Below are 16,771 nucleotides of genomic sequence, written 5' to 3'. Positions count from 1 at the left end.
CAACAACTTGAGAAGAGATCACCTATGAAATCCATTTACAAGTGGTTCCAATAACAAGCTGTTCTGCAAAGGGACTTCCAATTGATGCCTCTCTGGGCCCATCAGGTGACTGGAGCTGATTAGTAAACAGGCAAGAACACCCAGTTGTCTCCACTGGAGTGCCCATGAAGCTCTGACCTTGCCATCGCCTTGCCCCACCTTTATCCTGTAAACAGCAGTGACACAGTCAGGAAGGCAGCAACATAGCACTGTCCCGCTGAGCCAGTCACACCTCATTTCCTGGCTTTGCTTGGTCAGAATTTACTGCTTACTGCATGTCTGGCTTCAACGTGAGAGTCCAGCTCAAGTCATTGACAACAAAGACCCTTAACTAGAAGGGTTAGATTGGTCCCAGTCTGACTGTGATAAGCAAATGGTAAAAATACAAAAAGAATTTGTAAGGAAATGCTTATGTAAGGGCTGTTCCTGTTATATATATTTCATATAATACCTTGTTTCCAATAACAGATGTGATCCGTGTATCACTTTTATAAGTGTAAATAACTATATTTTCACTGGCATCCATCGGCTTAGCGTCTCCTTTATTAGCCACACTCATACAAAGGGCTGTCTTAAGTTGCTCACCACCTGCTTCCAGACAAACAGGTTGAATCCTGGGTTTGCATTTTTCTGCATAGACGCGAATGGAAAAGGGGCATGCCTATAAAGAGTGGGGGGGGGGACATTTGTTATATCTATCATTGTAGATATCATATTTTGATCCATTCAATGAAACCAAATTTAAATTTTTGGGTAGGGGAACCTGAAAATGACATTAGACCTGTTCTATTTGATGACCTAAAACTGCAAGATAGGCACAACAGTTGGTTTTAAAAGCCTTGAATGCTCCTTCCCTGGTTAGCTATGATTGTGACAATGCTACATAATGCTCCGCTACAGTTAATGCTAACAATGGAGCAGGGAGCAGCCAGTGCTCCCCTGATGACTGAAATGGACCGTTATCTTATTTCCAAGCTATAACTGGGAACTACTTATCCTTACATGGACATGGACAATATCTGAAGAGGTAGCAAATGCATATGCATGCCAGAGAATATTCTGAGCTTCAATTTTTGCTTCATCTGAAAAGCTGCTTTGCCTCTTTGGCCAAAGGAACTGCTGCAGCAAGAACCACCACCAATTGCCAGCTGCACTGTTTTTGGATTCCATTCCATATTGTCAGTCTCATTAGTCCCTTTTACCTGCTGGACTGGAGAAAGTTTTGGATACTTTCCCTTTGGATAACAGATGTGATGCCTTTACTTTGGGTATCTATATGACACATAAACTATTAATTAATTTGGGGTTCCTCCCAACTCTACAATTCTATGATTCTATGATAACATGCAAAGCTTGAAGCACATACTTACATTACGACTTTGTAACTGGTTCAACTTAAGATCAGCAAAATTGCACATTGTGGCTACTTCCCCCTCACCTTGCCCAACATTGATCATACCTCAGTCAATTCCAATGCTTTGTTGTAGCCCATTGACCGCAAAGTCATCCAGAGACTGCTAAGATCCCTGCCTTGTTGACTGGCTTCCATGAGATTCAGATCCATAAATCCCTGTCTTGTGAGTTCATTGTTCTTCATATCAAAATTCTCTAAGAAAACATAAGGCAAATATTTTCACAGGCTACAGTGGAAACGATCAAAATTGCCTGTATTCAGGAGAAACAAACATTGGATTCCATCCCTTGGCCCTTCCCATCCCTCTTTGCATTTTGTTGTTTGCCACACTTGCTCCTCTCTTACTTCCTTTGTTCACATTGCCTCCTACTGTAAGCTCCTTTAGGCAGGCCTGTGTCTTTTTGATTTGTGAAACTCTGTGAAGAACCGGCACTTTGATGGCAATGTTTGCATCAGTGGTGGAGAACCTATGGCCCTCCTAATGTTGTTGGACTGCAACTCCCATCATCCCCAGCTGTCAAGGAAATAATAAGGGAAGACAGGAGCTGTCGTATATACCAGATTCCCCAGTCCTGGTATATATGTCAGTAATTATAAAGGTTTGATTTTGCATCCTTGTGTTTCAGAAAATTTGTTATGAAATGTATACATGACAAAGTTATTTATTTGGCTTCACGGAAAACTCGACATGCAAGAAATGACAAATTAAATGAGTTTCTCTTGAAATTATTTGAGGCAGTGGGTGGAGTTTTATCAGCAAATCAATAAAAACCTTGGCCACAAATTGTGGTTCGTTGTAAGGTCTCTTATGGCTTTCTTCTTCCCAGGGCAAGCAGGAAAGAGCAAATTGGCCAAGATGGGCATATTCATGGTAAACTATTAACTATGATATACTGTGATGCATGAAAGAGGCTAATGGCCAATCCCCATTTTTGGAAACAGCAACCTAGATCAGTAGTAACCTAGATTTCTTCAGCAACAAGAATAAACACAATATTGGCTTTTAAATTAATGGAAGACAAGGTATTGCAAAGTAAATGAATACAGTATATAAACAATGTCTACAGTTTTCTGCAGTGTATAATTGTGGAGGGGGAACCAAGTGGCAATCCTTGGTATGAGAATTGGATTGATACAAGAATGCCACTATTTGCATCTATGAAATTATCATTCACTTTCATCACTGAGAGAGGATTTTATGTTATGGATGCTGTGAGCTCATATCTTAGATAAGTTTGATTTTTGAAAAGTAATATGGTTCCAATAATATTCAGCAAATTCTTCTAGCAAATTCTTGCTAGAAAACCAGGTCATCAAGCAAATACAAAATTAAAATGTTCTTAAAGCACAGAATATTTAAAAATGGATTTCTCATCTTCATTACAATGCTAATTCTTTACTATGTATTATTTAAAAGAGATTACCAAATGAATAAATCTAAGGGTTCAGGTGCTATTATAAACTGCTTGAACTTTGTTCTCAAGATTTATGAGGTTCATCTGAACCCTCCAGCTGATTAATTGCCAAGTAATCTATTCACAGCTTTTGCTGTTGCTTCCTTTTGATGGGCCGGCTAATGTCTTCTAAGTATTGTTGCTGTGTTTGTTCCAGAAAATGTAAGAATTAATGAGGAAGGGATATACATTCCCTTGTTCTCTGACTTGTGTCCCCTACTCTCAAATATGTAAGAAACCAAATGCACAAAATGCAAAGCCAAAGCTGAGAACTTTATGTCTGCCCAAAGGCTTGGGCATGTCCAGTGAGATTTTTATAATTCCCTTCTTTGAGCAACAGATTTTGAGATCTTCATGGAAGTCCCCTCAATTTCAATTTCCCTTGGGCATATGGAATTAGTCACATGGTCCTTTGGACTGAAGCCATCATATAAAGGATGTCTGAATTTGTGTTCCTTAATGAAAACATAAAAGTAAAGGTAAAGGTACCCCTGCCCGTACGGGCCAGTCTTGACAGACTCTGGGGTTGTGCGCCCATCTCACTTAAGAGGCCAGGGGCCAGCGCTGTCCGGAGACACTTCCGGGTCACGTGGCCAGCGTGACATCGCTGCTCTGGCCAGAGCCAGAGCCAGAGCCAGAGCCGCACACGGAAACGCCGTTTACCTTCCCACTGGTAAGCGGTCCCTATTTATCTACTTGCACCCGGAGGTGCTTTCGAACTGCTAGGTTGGCAGGCGCTGGGACCGAGCAGCGGGAGCGCACCCCGCCGCAGGGATTCGAACCGCCGACCTTTCGATCGGCAAGCCCTAGGCGCTGAGGCTTTAACCCACAGCGCCACCTGCGTCCCAATGAAAACATCGCCACCTGCGTCCCAATGAAAACATAAAAAGCTCTAAAGATTTAGAGATTTAAAGATTTAAAGATTTAGAAAACAGATTTAGATTTAGATTTAAAGATTTAGATTTAAAGATTTAAAGATTTAGAAAACAGCGCCACCTGCGTCCCAATGAAAACATAAAAAGCTCTAAAGATTTTACAGAGTAATATGAAACAGGATCTGTCAAATGCTGAATATTTTAGCTGGAATTAACAAAGCACCACAGCCTTTAAAATGTCTATTTAAGCTGTTGCAAGCCTACTGATACACCTCATTAATTCCAGTTTCTATTTTGTGCTGTAATAATAACGAAGTTTCTCATAAGCATTAATGAATTTACCTTCATATCATCCATGTGCGAGATCATTTATTCTTAGCATGCAATTCCTAATTTGTGATACTGAAGGCCAAATAAGTGACAATAAATTGAACTATGTCTGTGGATTATGAATAGTTGAATGCTTAGATGAAAGTCTCAGAAGGCATGCACAGTCATAGTTTTATCAAACATATTTACAATCTAAAAATTCAAAACTGAGAACATACAGCACTCTGGATGAGTAAGGGCTAATTCAATTCTCTTCCATGTCAGGAAATGCAATTCCTGCCATGCATGAACTCATTACGCACTTCCCAACAGTAAGGAGAATGAGGTGGCATGCATTTGTGCACACATGCTGAACAGACATAGTTTTCAATGTGGTTACGTGAACCTCCTGAAGTTTTATTTGCAATGAAATATATCTACATATACAGGAACATTTATGCAGCCAGATTTTTCCAAAGGCGTGAACACGTTATAAAACTTTTTTTTAAAATGCAATTGACATGAATGAATGAATGATTATTATGATGACCAAGCAGCCAGCATAACATGGGCCCTTTCATGCAAACACAAATCTATTCTGCCTCCCTTCCGCCTCTGAGTGCCAATATCTCAATATTCTTTTTTATGTAATAGAACCTGTATAGCTCATTTGGTTAGAGCACAGGGGTGCTAATGCCAAGGTTGCAGGTTTGATTCCTACATGGGACAGCTGCATTGCAGAGGGTCCCTTCAAACTCTACAATTCTATGATTTTTCCACCCATTTTCTTTCTAAAAGTGGAAGATACTTCAGCTGGATTTCAAAACATGGTGGACACTAGTAGCAGGACATTTATGTGGAGGAGGATGGTAGGTTATATGAACTCTCATTTTAACATGGAAAGCGCTGCCTGTATACCAGTCTAGAAGTAATTTAAAATAAAACAAGCTTTACAAAATAATGCAGGAAATGTGCTGGGAAGTATTTTGGTGAAGTCATGGACATTAATCAATTGGTGCCTGTGACACAAAACCATGTTTCTCCAGAGTCTGGAGTGGTGGCACAACAGATTTGACTCTTACCTTTGTACAGTAGACTACATTCCAGCCATGCAAAAGTAAGAGGCTTATTCCTTCTCTCTCTCTCTCTCTCTCTCTCTCTCTCTCTCTCCATTCATATAAGCAAGGGGCATCATCACAATTCAAGCCAAACAACAACAGTTGAGGAGGGTGCAAAACAAAGTCAGTAAGGGGGTGTGATCTATGAGGGAAGCAAGGTCTGAGGAGTCTGAGGGCCACATTTGGTCCCTGGGCCTGTGCTTTTCTACTCCTGCTCTGCACTGTAGAATATGTGCAGGAAAACATCACATTTTCCCATTAACAAAATATTGCTGCTTGAATGCTGGGGAAATGAAAAAGAAACATTACCTTAGGGCAAAGACATTTAGATCCCCTGCAACAAATGAATAACAACTGTACATTTACTGTGCAATAAAATGACCATCTGGAATGCCCCCCACAACTGACATGAGACTTACTGAAGCTGCAAGAGTAGAAGCCATGAGGAGATAAAGCAGTGGAGGGTTTGCCCCCTTTTTTTTGTTATTCTCCAACATAACCCCCTATTAGGGACATCTTACAGTCTGACCTCAGGCAAGAGCAAAATAAAGCAAAAGGAAATGGGAGAGCTAGCAGGAAGACTGAAAATGACAGTCAGGGGACTGAAGGAGCTGCCTTTGATATTACAGAGATGCACGCTAAAAGAAGAAAGAGGAAAGAAATGAATTTATGAAGTAATAGAAAGACCTCGTAACAACAGCACAAAGCAATAAGGGAGGGGGGAGATGACAAAGCAATATATGTCACACAGAGCTTAAGATGCTGAATTCTATGGTATATTTTCATTAGAAAAATAACGTTGCCCGTGAATACACCCAAACTACATTAACAGTTAGCGAACTATATTGTTCCTTCCATGTAGCCTCATGCTAATAAACTGTGAATCTATGTAATCAGCATTTCTATTTAATCATATGATTATCTGAATAATATTGCCAAAGGCATTCAGATAGATGACGCTGCACTTGGGCATAGAGAGGTTAAATTTGCATATAGATAATTTCAGTGTTACCTTTGCATATGGCCCAAGCTTCTTCATCACACTTTTCTCCACTAGTTCTCATTTCAAAGAAGTTGTTCTCTTCCAGGCTGAGAAAGCCATTCCCATCCAAATCAATCATTTCAAATATTTCTGATAAGGCTGCTCTGAAAGGTTGAAGAGAAAAAGCAGCTCAATAGATTGTCTGCTTCCTTCATTTCATCCCTTGGACTCACTCATCAGTTCATTTCAGAAGACTGATTTCTTTGGGAGACAATTTTTTCAGCAACATATTTTTGTTAAAATATGAAGAGCCTAAATTTCACAAAAGCTGGCCTCCCTTACCGGAACTCTTTGGTAGCTGTGAATTCTCCATCTCCATGTACAAGTTTGGCTTCTCTTCTAATTTGCTTTTTTGATTTTCTGAATCTACAGCCTGTGGTGAAAGGAATTACCCAATAGACACCACCTTCAAGTTCGCCTCTCCAACCAAAAACCTACCACAAAGGGAAAAAATAGATGCAGGATGTTTTAGATTTCTGACCACCATCATTCTTTCTCCTCATACAAGCCCAACAAGTATTTGAGTTCATATCTTGTAGACCTTTCCCACATGTAGATCACATAGATTAAAAAAGGAACTAGAGATAATAAAGTAAGAGCCAATGAAGTGCACCGAATTGAGTTCTGGACTCAGAAAGGAGAAGCCTGTGCTCAAAAGCTCACACAGCATTGCTTCACCCTTTACGAGGCAACCTGGGTACAACAGTATTTGCTGTAATAAATGCTTAAAATGTGGAGGAGAGCTGCACATTCCCACTCTCTATAAAGTAGATTGGAATGCAGTGGATTTGGGCCCAGTTCCCGGACGTGTTTTCTGGAAGTGAGCATATTTTCATGTAAACAAACAAACAAATTTATTTTATTTTATATGTTTATGTACCATTATATACTTAATGCTTAAGATAGTCTCTAAGTAGTTTACAAAGCAACAAATACAATATGTAAAACCTCGAAAACAGTGTGAGCATGGGGAATCTCTCTCACCAATTGTAGTTTTTCAAGCACTGGAGAAGCAGGTTCAGAGCTAACTTTCAATGAGAAAATTATGTGTGGCCTTAGGATTAAACTCTATACTCTGGCAGTCCTTGTACTCCTGCAACTACTTTTTGTAAACAAAAGGATGTGGCCAGTCCTAATGTTTTTGAATCCTATCCTTAAAGTCACATATTGTTTGACCTCGATGAAAAGGGGTAATAATGGCATTATATCACATACAAAACAGAGTACGCCAAATGTGGGGAACACTGCAATGGCCCTCCAAAAGAAATGCTATATTGAGGGAAGACATCAGCACTCTGCACCAGAAGTGGGTTACATATGTATACTTATTGTGCTAAATACATACATACATACATACATACATACATAAATAAATAAATAGATTGGACATAGAAGGCCTTGGACTCCTATTTACATTGGGTTTATAATAAGATAATCCCTCCAATTGGATTGACTCATATCTGGTATGGGAGGAAATAAAAGTAATAAGTATTTGATTTATCTTAGTATTTCTACTACACTCACTTGAGGACAGTTTGGAAATTAAAATGAAAGTTCTGTTGCTTATTCAAGTCCACATTTATGTGTTGTGATGGAAATCAACAGTCTTCTCAGGCCTAACCAACATAAGTAACTTTTTAAAGGGATTCTTCAGATTTTGGCTGTTATCATCTGTTCACAGGGGAAATATTTGGAAAGTATATAATTAACAGTGTATTAATTCTGTTAGGAATAATATTACGTTTCGTTGACTACTTCATTGATAATTTAGCTATTTTCTCAATGGCAAAGCACAAAGTACCAGCCATTTATAGATATCATTATTAATATGCTACATATATAAAGTCAGTAAAGGTAACTTAAAAATGTCTATGACCTCTTTATTTCGTAGCTCAGTGAAGCCGACAAGCTGTATGTTTTCTTCAGTTTCATTTTCTTTGAGTATGTACAAAGCTGTGTCCACCACTAACCAAGGAGAGGGTTTTCCTGTCAAAAAGCAAGCAAAATTGTACTAATAGTCAAAGATCTGTCATTAACTGAGTGATGCAGCTGAATACAGTGGTACCAAAAGAATCCATCGTGTTTTGCCCATTATCATTGTAAGGTCTCACATGCAGTGAAAACAGTTGTAATGCATGTTTGTGATTGAATGCAGCATACAATCAATCAATCAATCAATCAATCAATCAATCAATCAATCTTTATTGTGGTCAAAGACCAGAAATATTAACATTTATGTTTTTGGTTTTTTTTAAAAAATGCTAGAATTAAGAATTTGCAACCCTGCAATGGTTACATTTTATCTTGGGCTGCTCCGTTAATCCTTTGTGCAGTTCTATTACAGGGACATCTCCCAGTTTTCAACCCCTAGGTTTTTTTTAAAAAAGGTATTCCTACCTTCCATTTGGTGAAGGTTCACAGGATTAATGGTAATGCATACTGTAGATCTCTGAGATAAAAACAACTTATATTTATGACTAATTATCTCTCCATTTTCCTCTAAGAAGAAGCATCCTTTGGACTGTGCCTGTTGCCATTCCTAGAGACAAATCAAATAATTAATATAAAAGAAGTTACTTAATTCCTTGTAAGGCAGTGACTTTGCTAGTCACTCCTACCATCTGTTGGCCAAGAGGTTCCTTAAGTCTTAAAAGGTTAGTGTCCGATCTTTTGAAGGTTTATTTTCCAAACTTTATTTACTGCACAATTCTTTGGATAATTGGAAACTGGAACATTCCCCTTCAGAAAATTTGCTTGCGACAACAACATATCTTCTGATACAACTTAGAACAGTACTGCTAACAACAGCAATAATAACACTTATAAATTATATGGCACTTGGAGTGTTGAGAGTATGCTATGTACATCATCCCAGTCATCCCTATAACAACGCTTTAAGGTTTCCAGTTTTATCCCACATTATAGACGGGATTGTTGCAGAGGATGAGAAAACAGTAACTTGCTAGGGCAACCTTGTAAATTCTTAGCTAAGACAATGTTTCAATCAGGGACATCTCACTATTCACTCTTGTTGAGACTGCACTATATTGACTCCTAATATTTAAATGCCAGAGTGGATTTGTATGTCTCAAATAACAGAAAAATTCAGCTGCAATAATTCTGCAGAAAACACTGTCTATGTTGTGGAAAGGATTGAAAAACTCAGAAAAAACCCTAACTCTAGCCTGTTATGCTTCTGAAGAGCATAAGGTGGTGCTACAGACCCTGTATCTACTTGTAAACCAAGATAATATAGCATTCTTCAAACTGATATTTGCACATTGTATGGCTCATTTCAATTTGCAGTGCAGAGTGTGACATGGGAAAGAACAAAATGTTGAATAATAAGGAACATCCACACTCTGAAAACTAAGATTAAATGCTGAAAGTGTATTAGAGAAATGGCCATGGCTTTTTAGCTTTTGGGCACAATCAAATAAGATAAACTGCCATTCATTTTGCCTAAAATTCCCCATATATGGTCCAATTAATTGAACAAGGCTTGTGGCTACAAGCCTACTTACAGTTACTTTGGAGTAGGACTTGATACCATGTATGGGATAAAGCTGCATGATGCCACTGTGTTTGTTTAAGCATAGAATGGCTTTTTCTATATGCCTTGCTAATTGACACTGCAGATTTAAATCATAGGAATGGTTATACTGGAAAAAGTATACTTGTCTATGCCTAAATCCAAGAGAAAAGTTAACCCAAGTCAAGTGACAAATCATAAATGATGGCATCTACTGCTGTTTGCAATGAATTCTGGCATGGAATTCACCAAGTTTTCTGGTTTACAATATTTCAGATGGATTTTGCTTTTTTACATATTCTTCTACATTTATTTCATAACAGCCTATTCCTACATTCACTAGAACACTTCCCATATAAGGGGGTCACAGGTTCTATTGCTCTTTTATATCATATTATTACGGAGTTGCCTATCTTCAGTACAGGACAGTTGACTAAGATGGATATTTTTGCAATTTATCACATACACTGCTCAACTCTATATAGCATAACTGGAAGGGCTCTACTACGAATGCTTTGCTGTTATTCTTATGTGGTAGACTGGAGGCAGGGTGGGGTTATAAGCATATAGATGAATGTTCCTCGTAATTTATCAAGCTTTCCCGATTGTCAGGGATGTCTGCAATTAGAAATTGCAATGGCTTGGAAATTTATCATATATTCCTGATTATTTTTATTTGCCACATAACCTGTGCATGCTGCAATAACCAGTCTAAAGTAGACATCCAAGTTTTAGTTGGGTTTCAGCTTTCTGCTGCACCTTGTGATGGGAAAGGAAATTCACATATATCTCCTATTTTAAGCTGGGAACCACGCAGTTCCCCATGTGGGGAAAGTCTGCTTTCCTTCTTTGTGTATTACATGTAGTGGGAAAACAGTTGAAGTGGAACTGGTACCTAATGGTTTGAGGTAATTGTAGTGCTCAGAAAAATACTGGAAAATATCCAGACACCTCAGCTGATCCTGTCCTTTCTAGCAGTGCCCACCTGTTAGGAAACCAAACCTTGTTTCGGAATACTCCTGTTCTACCTGCAAAAACACCTCATGCACAAATAGCTATCAGCAGAATACTATTAAGAGATACACAATGGGGTGCAAGTCAAAAGAACAACGATGAACTTTTATTAGCAAAAATTTAATAGAAACCTACTCAGAACACTAAACTCATCTTTGGGAACTTCACTATTTAAGCAGGCGGTGGATCACTCTTGTGATGACCAAACTGATCATTCGCTAACAGCTTAGAAAGCTAGTTTTCATTACCATCTAATAGGTTGTTGAAACTGAACCAATTACAACTAGTAGAAAACTACTGTATGTGTTTTTATAACCAACAACATATCATCTTTGAACATACTGGAATTACAGGCTAAATTGCATAGGGGTTTGGATACCTAAACACACAGAAAAAAATCCTTGGAGAGGATGCTTTTAAATTTTAATATAGAACAAATGTCACTGTCTAGCAATGTTAAAGATATAAAGGACTTCAGAGTTCAATAACAAATACAGAGTTGTTATTTGAAACAAAAATGTAACTCAAGAGAACAATCAGTTCAGTCTTCTAGCTGCAGTTATATTATGTGGTCATAACCATTCGTTCTCCCTTACACAGAGGTCTCAAGGTGCACATTTTTAATGTATCTTAGCAGTTTCCAGTTAATGTTTTATATTTCTCTAGCTATTATTTTCTGCTGAAAGAAAACTAGTAAAGGTTGAATCAGGAAAGGGAAAACAAAGGGAAAAGATCAATATTAACACTCTACAAATATTGACTTAGCAAAGTGACTTTGTTGTCTTTCTCCCTTAGGAATGGTTATTGAATGAATGACTTATTTAAAAGAAATTACTTGTAAAACTTATTAGTCTAAATAACAGTCAATATTTTCAGGCTACAGTGTATATTTACCAATTAATGTCTTCTGATCTGGGTACGTTTGAAGATATTTATTTCCAATTACCTTGCCTATAGAGGGTTGTGATATATAATCTTTCAGGCTACTTAAGCATTTAAAGTACTAATAAATTATTCAATTTTGCATTTCTCAAACAGTCATTAACAATTTTATCCAAGAGTGCTTTCCTTTATAGAAAAACATGTTTTGTTCTAGCAAACCTTCACACCTGAAAAATGATCCTAAATAACGGGATGTCAGCAAAACCAACATTATATAAAAATGTTTATAGTGTTTTGCAACCAGAAATCTCTGTGTGCTGTGTTGCTGCCCTTGACAAGCAGTTAATAAAACATAAGCTATAAAAGAGAGAAAAATTGCTTTCTATTTAAAATGCAATGTCTATACCTGGTGAGGGGGAGCAAGAGTCAAACTAAATTAACGAAGTCTACCTTTGCAGCATTTGCCTCAATGAGCTTCGAATGTTTGTTGCTGCTGGCACCCATACTGATAGTGGAAGAAACAGATGCTTTGCAACTTGGAGCTGAGGAACACTGTGAAGAAGTCTTGCAGTGACCTACAATTGCAGAGTTTTATTTATAGCACCTTATTTATGAATATTTACATTCATCAAGTGAGAAAATAGATACAGAATGATAAATATACCTTATAGTAGTTAATCTGGTCTGGTAAACTGATTTGTGTTTTGCTGGGCCAGTATATGCACTGGAAAAATTTGGTATCTGCTTTGATTTGCACTGAACCTGCCAAGTCTACTGGTAATGAATCTCCAACCCAGCAGCTGCCAAGTGATATTTGCACTAAAAGATTAGAGAATCTATCAAATCTATTAATTCAAACATTAAATAACCCATATCACAAAGTTGGTGTCATATAATACTGTGCTAAATCTTATCAGGGTAAGGCCAAATTTAAATTGTAAACTGCCCTTTTATTAAATAGAGTGGACATTCTGCCAGCTTTCAGTGAACCAGCCACTCATAATGCAGGAAAGGTTCATTTGCCAAAACACAACATATGGAAGATCTCTGGTCCAAGGTTTGCTCTTAGCTTATTTGGAAAAAAACAAACTGCAAGTAAGGTTCAGAAGACATGAAAGCCAAACTGTAGCTTGCTTCTTCTGTGGCATTGCAACAGCAGCAGAAGAGTGCTATTGGGATATGCTGTGTAAATGGGGTCACTCAAACATTAATCAGCTAATGCTACAGAAAGAAAAATGCTGAAATGAGGGATGTAGCAAAACTTCTTCTGAGCCTAGGGCTTTGGAAATACCAGAGAGACATTTCTACCATTGATAAAGCAAATATTTTTAGTGAAATAAATGAACACACATTTCAAAAAAGAGAGAAAAAAATCTATATCCAAGGTGTCATGCAGAGGGGAAATGACACTCTATGAAGTAGAGCTTTCTTGTTTGAAAAAATATTACCTCTGTTTAGCATTGGTTTGGATTCTGTTTTCCTTGCAGTTTTTGGTATTGTTTTTGATATTAGTGATGTAGCCAGTTCTGATGAAGTCTCAAGTTGACTTCCAAACTGCTGACGCTTCAGTTTACTGTCAACCTCCAGTTTCTCTAGTGCGTTCTTCAGACATTGCTCATTGGTTGTCATATACAATTTACAAAACTGTAAACAAAACACACACACACCTTGGTCTCTTAAGTATTTTAGAAGGAAAATAAACAAAGGCACTACTAAGCAAGAAATAGATCAACAGATAAAAAATATTTCTTCTGTTAGTACAATCCTCATCTTGCTTTCATGAATCAAACTGACCACTCTCCAGTGGCACAATAAAATGGAGACATGATTCAATGAGGAGATCATACAACTGAGAGAAAATAAAAATGAAAGGTACCCGAAGATAAGATTTATATTGTCTACCAGAAATATTTGTGGACAGACTGGCTTTTTATGTCTAATTTTAAATGAAGGAGTTTTCTTTTCTTTTCTATGAGTCTGGATGGGAAACTTTAATGAACAACATAGTCATTTCAGATAAGGTAAACTCCAAGATTAACAAACTCCAGATAACATAAAATTAACAGTTGCATTTTTTAAAAGAACACTGCTTTAGCTATGGCCAGAAAGATAGTATTGTGATAGATGACACTGCATACTCGGGAAAGTATTTGGAAAGAACAGCCTTTAATCAACACTTATTTTACACATATACATTCCTTATCCTATTTTTCTTTGTTAAAAAAGGGATGTTCATCTATATTCACTGTGAACTCTTATGAGAAAAAGACATTGTCAATATAGCTCGATGGGATACTACTCCTGTTCTGACACTCTCTACACTCCTTCTATTTTTAAGTATTAAGCTTGATGTCTGCCATAAATATATAGTTGTATATAGGGTTGTGTCCAAAGGTTTATGTTTGCAAGCAGAACTGAATTCTGCTCACACAATGGGATATTACCTGCCTCTCCTCCCCCTGCAGTCTTCAAAATCTGCTTTGGAGGACTGGGGGGACGCTGCAGAGCAGATCTGGGGTGTGAGTGAAGTTTGCGGGGAGGAGAGGGATGACTTACTGCATGAGCACAAGTCTGCCAGTGCAAGTTTGGATTTCACTGATACATGTATGATCTAGCTAAGATCCTTGCATTGCAGGGAGTTAGACTAGATGACCCTTAGGGTCCCTTCCAACTCTATATTTCTATTGTTCTAATACACTCAGGCTGACAGTGACTCTCCCTTTAGTAAAAAGCTTCTTCATTTCTAGCATATTGAAAGAGTGTCACATGAAAGAAATGACTGCATATTCAGAGAAGCTCTTCCATTTGCACAAGTTCCTTCTCAAGAGATCCTTATAGCCGACTAGAGTTTCCATGCTACAGCATGTATCTTCCTTATTTATCATGGTTGTCATACTATAACACAACCTCTGATGTACTGTGGTGCCTCACTGTGAGAAGTCTTACACTCCCTTGCCAAGCAGCACATTGAATAGCACCAATACATTTTCTCCCTCCACTCCTGGTACTTTGCATCCAAGACACAGTGTGTGATAAGATATTTATAAGTACTAGCTACATTACCATATTAATAAGCATACTTCAAGGTTGCAAACCTATACCTTTACTTTGTCAAAGGCCAACCACACTGAGCTCTATTGTTCATGTCTGCAACATGAAGAGCTGTTCTAATATATCACAACTAAAAACTTGCAATTTTTTAGTGCCTGACATACTTTTCTCTGAAAGCATGCACTGACAATCAGATCCTCTAACACCTATGTATCACATTCTGAACTGCTGTAACCTCCTTTGAAAGGATTACTAAAAGGTGACCAGAAAACTTTGACACCATGGAAATATCCTATTAGGCGTTTAAGAACCAAATCACTCTCACTTATTCAGCCTCACCTTTTTCTTGTTTAAGCCCCCTGAACAGCATGTCAGGGCTCAGGGGACCTCTAACTATTATAATCTGCTTTCCCCCAATTTTTACCCATTCCAACTCCCAGTCAAGACCTTTCCTGAGGGTTTAGTGGGAAGGAGAGGGCAGGAAATCCCCAATACAAAAGCATATGTCTGTTCAAGTAACTTTAGATACAAACCTATGTAGTCTTATCCACTATACCTTGTAATAATCAAACTTTCCATCACTGTTCACTTCCACCAATTCGGTGATTGCATTAACTTCATCATGGGTCATTTTTTCACCTCTCTGCAAAAAAACAAAAACAAAAAAAAGTCAGCTTCAGATGCAAAGCAATGAAGGAAAAACACTGCAATATTTAGTTATTATGCCTCCCCACAAACAGTAATGATTTATTAAAGTTTAAACATATTTCCCCTGTGGTTTATATGAATTGTTAAAAGTATCAGTCCTAACTACCCTTTGAGGTACTTACAGTTGTAAGAAGTTTATACAGCTCACTATGTAAAATACAGCCCTCATTATTTATATCTATTTTTGCAAATGCTTTGAGCAACTCTGTTTTCCTAACAGGTTCTTCTTGTTTTAAGATGAAGCAAAAATCATCAAAATTCAGTGTGGTGGTTTGCAGCGTCCAGTATTTATTAACTGTCTTCTGAGATGGATTTCTTCCAGCTTGCTGAAGTACTGCAAAATAAAGCCAAAAAAAAAAAAAAAAAAAAAAAAAGCATTTAGTGACACTGACAAGACGGTGTATATATCATTTTCTTAAAACACTCTGTAAGTAGCTACTACTGAAAATTACTCTTTTCTACTCCTGTAACAAGGGATGCGGGTGGTGCTGTGGGTAAAACCTCAGCGCCTAGGACTTGCCGATTGTATGGTCGGTGGTTCGAATCCCCGTGGCGGGGTAAGCTCCTGTCATTCGGTCCCAGCTCCTGCCCACCTAGCAGTTTGAAAGCACCCTTAAGTGCAAGTAGATAAATAGGGACCGCTTACCAGCGGGAAGGTAAACGGCGTTTCCATGTGCTGCGCTGGTGCAGGCTCGCCAGAGCAGTTTCGTCACGCTGGCCACATGACCCGGAAGTGTCTTAAGCGAGATGGGCGCACAACCCCAGAGTCGGTCACGGCAGGGGTACCTTTACCTTTAGCTTTACTCCTGTAACCCCACTGTGCATTAAAGGCCCACCAGCGCAATTCCAGGAGGTATTTAATAGCTAGTATTTGTGCAATCTTTCCTGATGCAGCAGGTGCTGGTGCAAGAACAATGTGACTACCAGGGCTGGTCCAAGACATTTTGGCACCTGAGAGTGAACTACAAAATAACCACTAGCAGGGGGAAAAGGAATGAATGAAGATCTACAACAGGAACAAGAGGGTAATAAGTATATATATTAGAAAGAAGGGTGGGAGGAGACAAAGTATTGCCTCCGATTTGCCAAAACGCTGCTGTAGAGGCATCATGGGGGGGCGCAGCTGTCAAGGAGGCAGCGCATCCAGCCTCCAAGGATGTTCTGCAGCTGTTGCTGATATTATGCTTAAAAGCTTGAAACTGCCTAATGGAACTTTCAGCTTCTTTCCCTTTCTAATGATGAGTAACAAACTACTTTGGAATTCTGCCTATATTCAAAAATAGTTTGTCCGGAAGGTTTTTGTTTTAAAAGTGAAGTCTAAAGGCCTGTTGGG

General features: G+C 38.3%; 2 protein-coding genes across 14 annotated transcripts in view; one reads left to right on the top strand and one right to left on the bottom strand.

Annotated features, from left to right (window-relative positions):
• ITGB3BP (integrin subunit beta 3 binding protein) overlaps positions 1-16,771 on the top strand; it is an 81,492-nt gene that overhangs the window by 22,146 nt on the left and 42,575 nt on the right. For 2 of the 3 annotated variants that reach the window (XM_079982401.1, XM_079982405.1), the window contains exon 2: positions 16,336-16,463. The exons of the other annotated variant lie outside the window; for it this stretch is intronic. In XM_079982401.1, the coding sequence (XP_079838527.1) occupies positions 16,437-16,463 (27 nt within the window). In that variant the 5' untranslated portion in view covers positions 16,336-16,436. The remainder of the gene's footprint in view (positions 1-16,335; positions 16,464-16,771) is intronic. 3 annotated transcript variants of the gene reach the window in all.
• EFCAB7 (EF-hand calcium binding domain 7) overlaps positions 1-16,771 on the bottom strand; it is a 56,111-nt gene that overhangs the window by 30,336 nt on the left and 9,004 nt on the right. For 10 of the 11 annotated variants that reach the window (XR_013840355.1, XR_013840356.1, XR_013840357.1 and 7 more), the window contains 10 exons: positions 15,561-15,772; positions 15,287-15,373; positions 13,128-13,323; positions 12,130-12,254; positions 8,649-8,790; positions 8,128-8,237; positions 6,534-6,685; positions 6,222-6,355; positions 1,499-1,647; positions 491-700 (listed from right to left, as the gene is read on the bottom strand). Coding sequence is in view for 3 of the 11 variants with exons in the window: in XM_079982399.1 (XP_079838525.1) it covers positions 491-700; positions 1,499-1,647; positions 6,222-6,355; positions 6,534-6,685; positions 8,128-8,237; positions 8,649-8,790; positions 12,130-12,254; positions 13,128-13,323; positions 15,287-15,373; positions 15,561-15,772 (1,517 nt within the window). In the remaining 8 variants the exon portion in view is untranslated. The other variant, XM_079982397.1, reaches the window with a different exon arrangement.

Source organism: Podarcis cretensis (genome assembly GCF_951804945.1).
Source record: "Podarcis cretensis genome assembly, chromosome: 6".
Classification (NCBI taxonomy): domain Eukaryota; kingdom Metazoa; phylum Chordata; class Lepidosauria; order Squamata; family Lacertidae; genus Podarcis; species Podarcis cretensis.
This window is presented reverse-complemented; position numbering and strand designations above follow the sequence as displayed.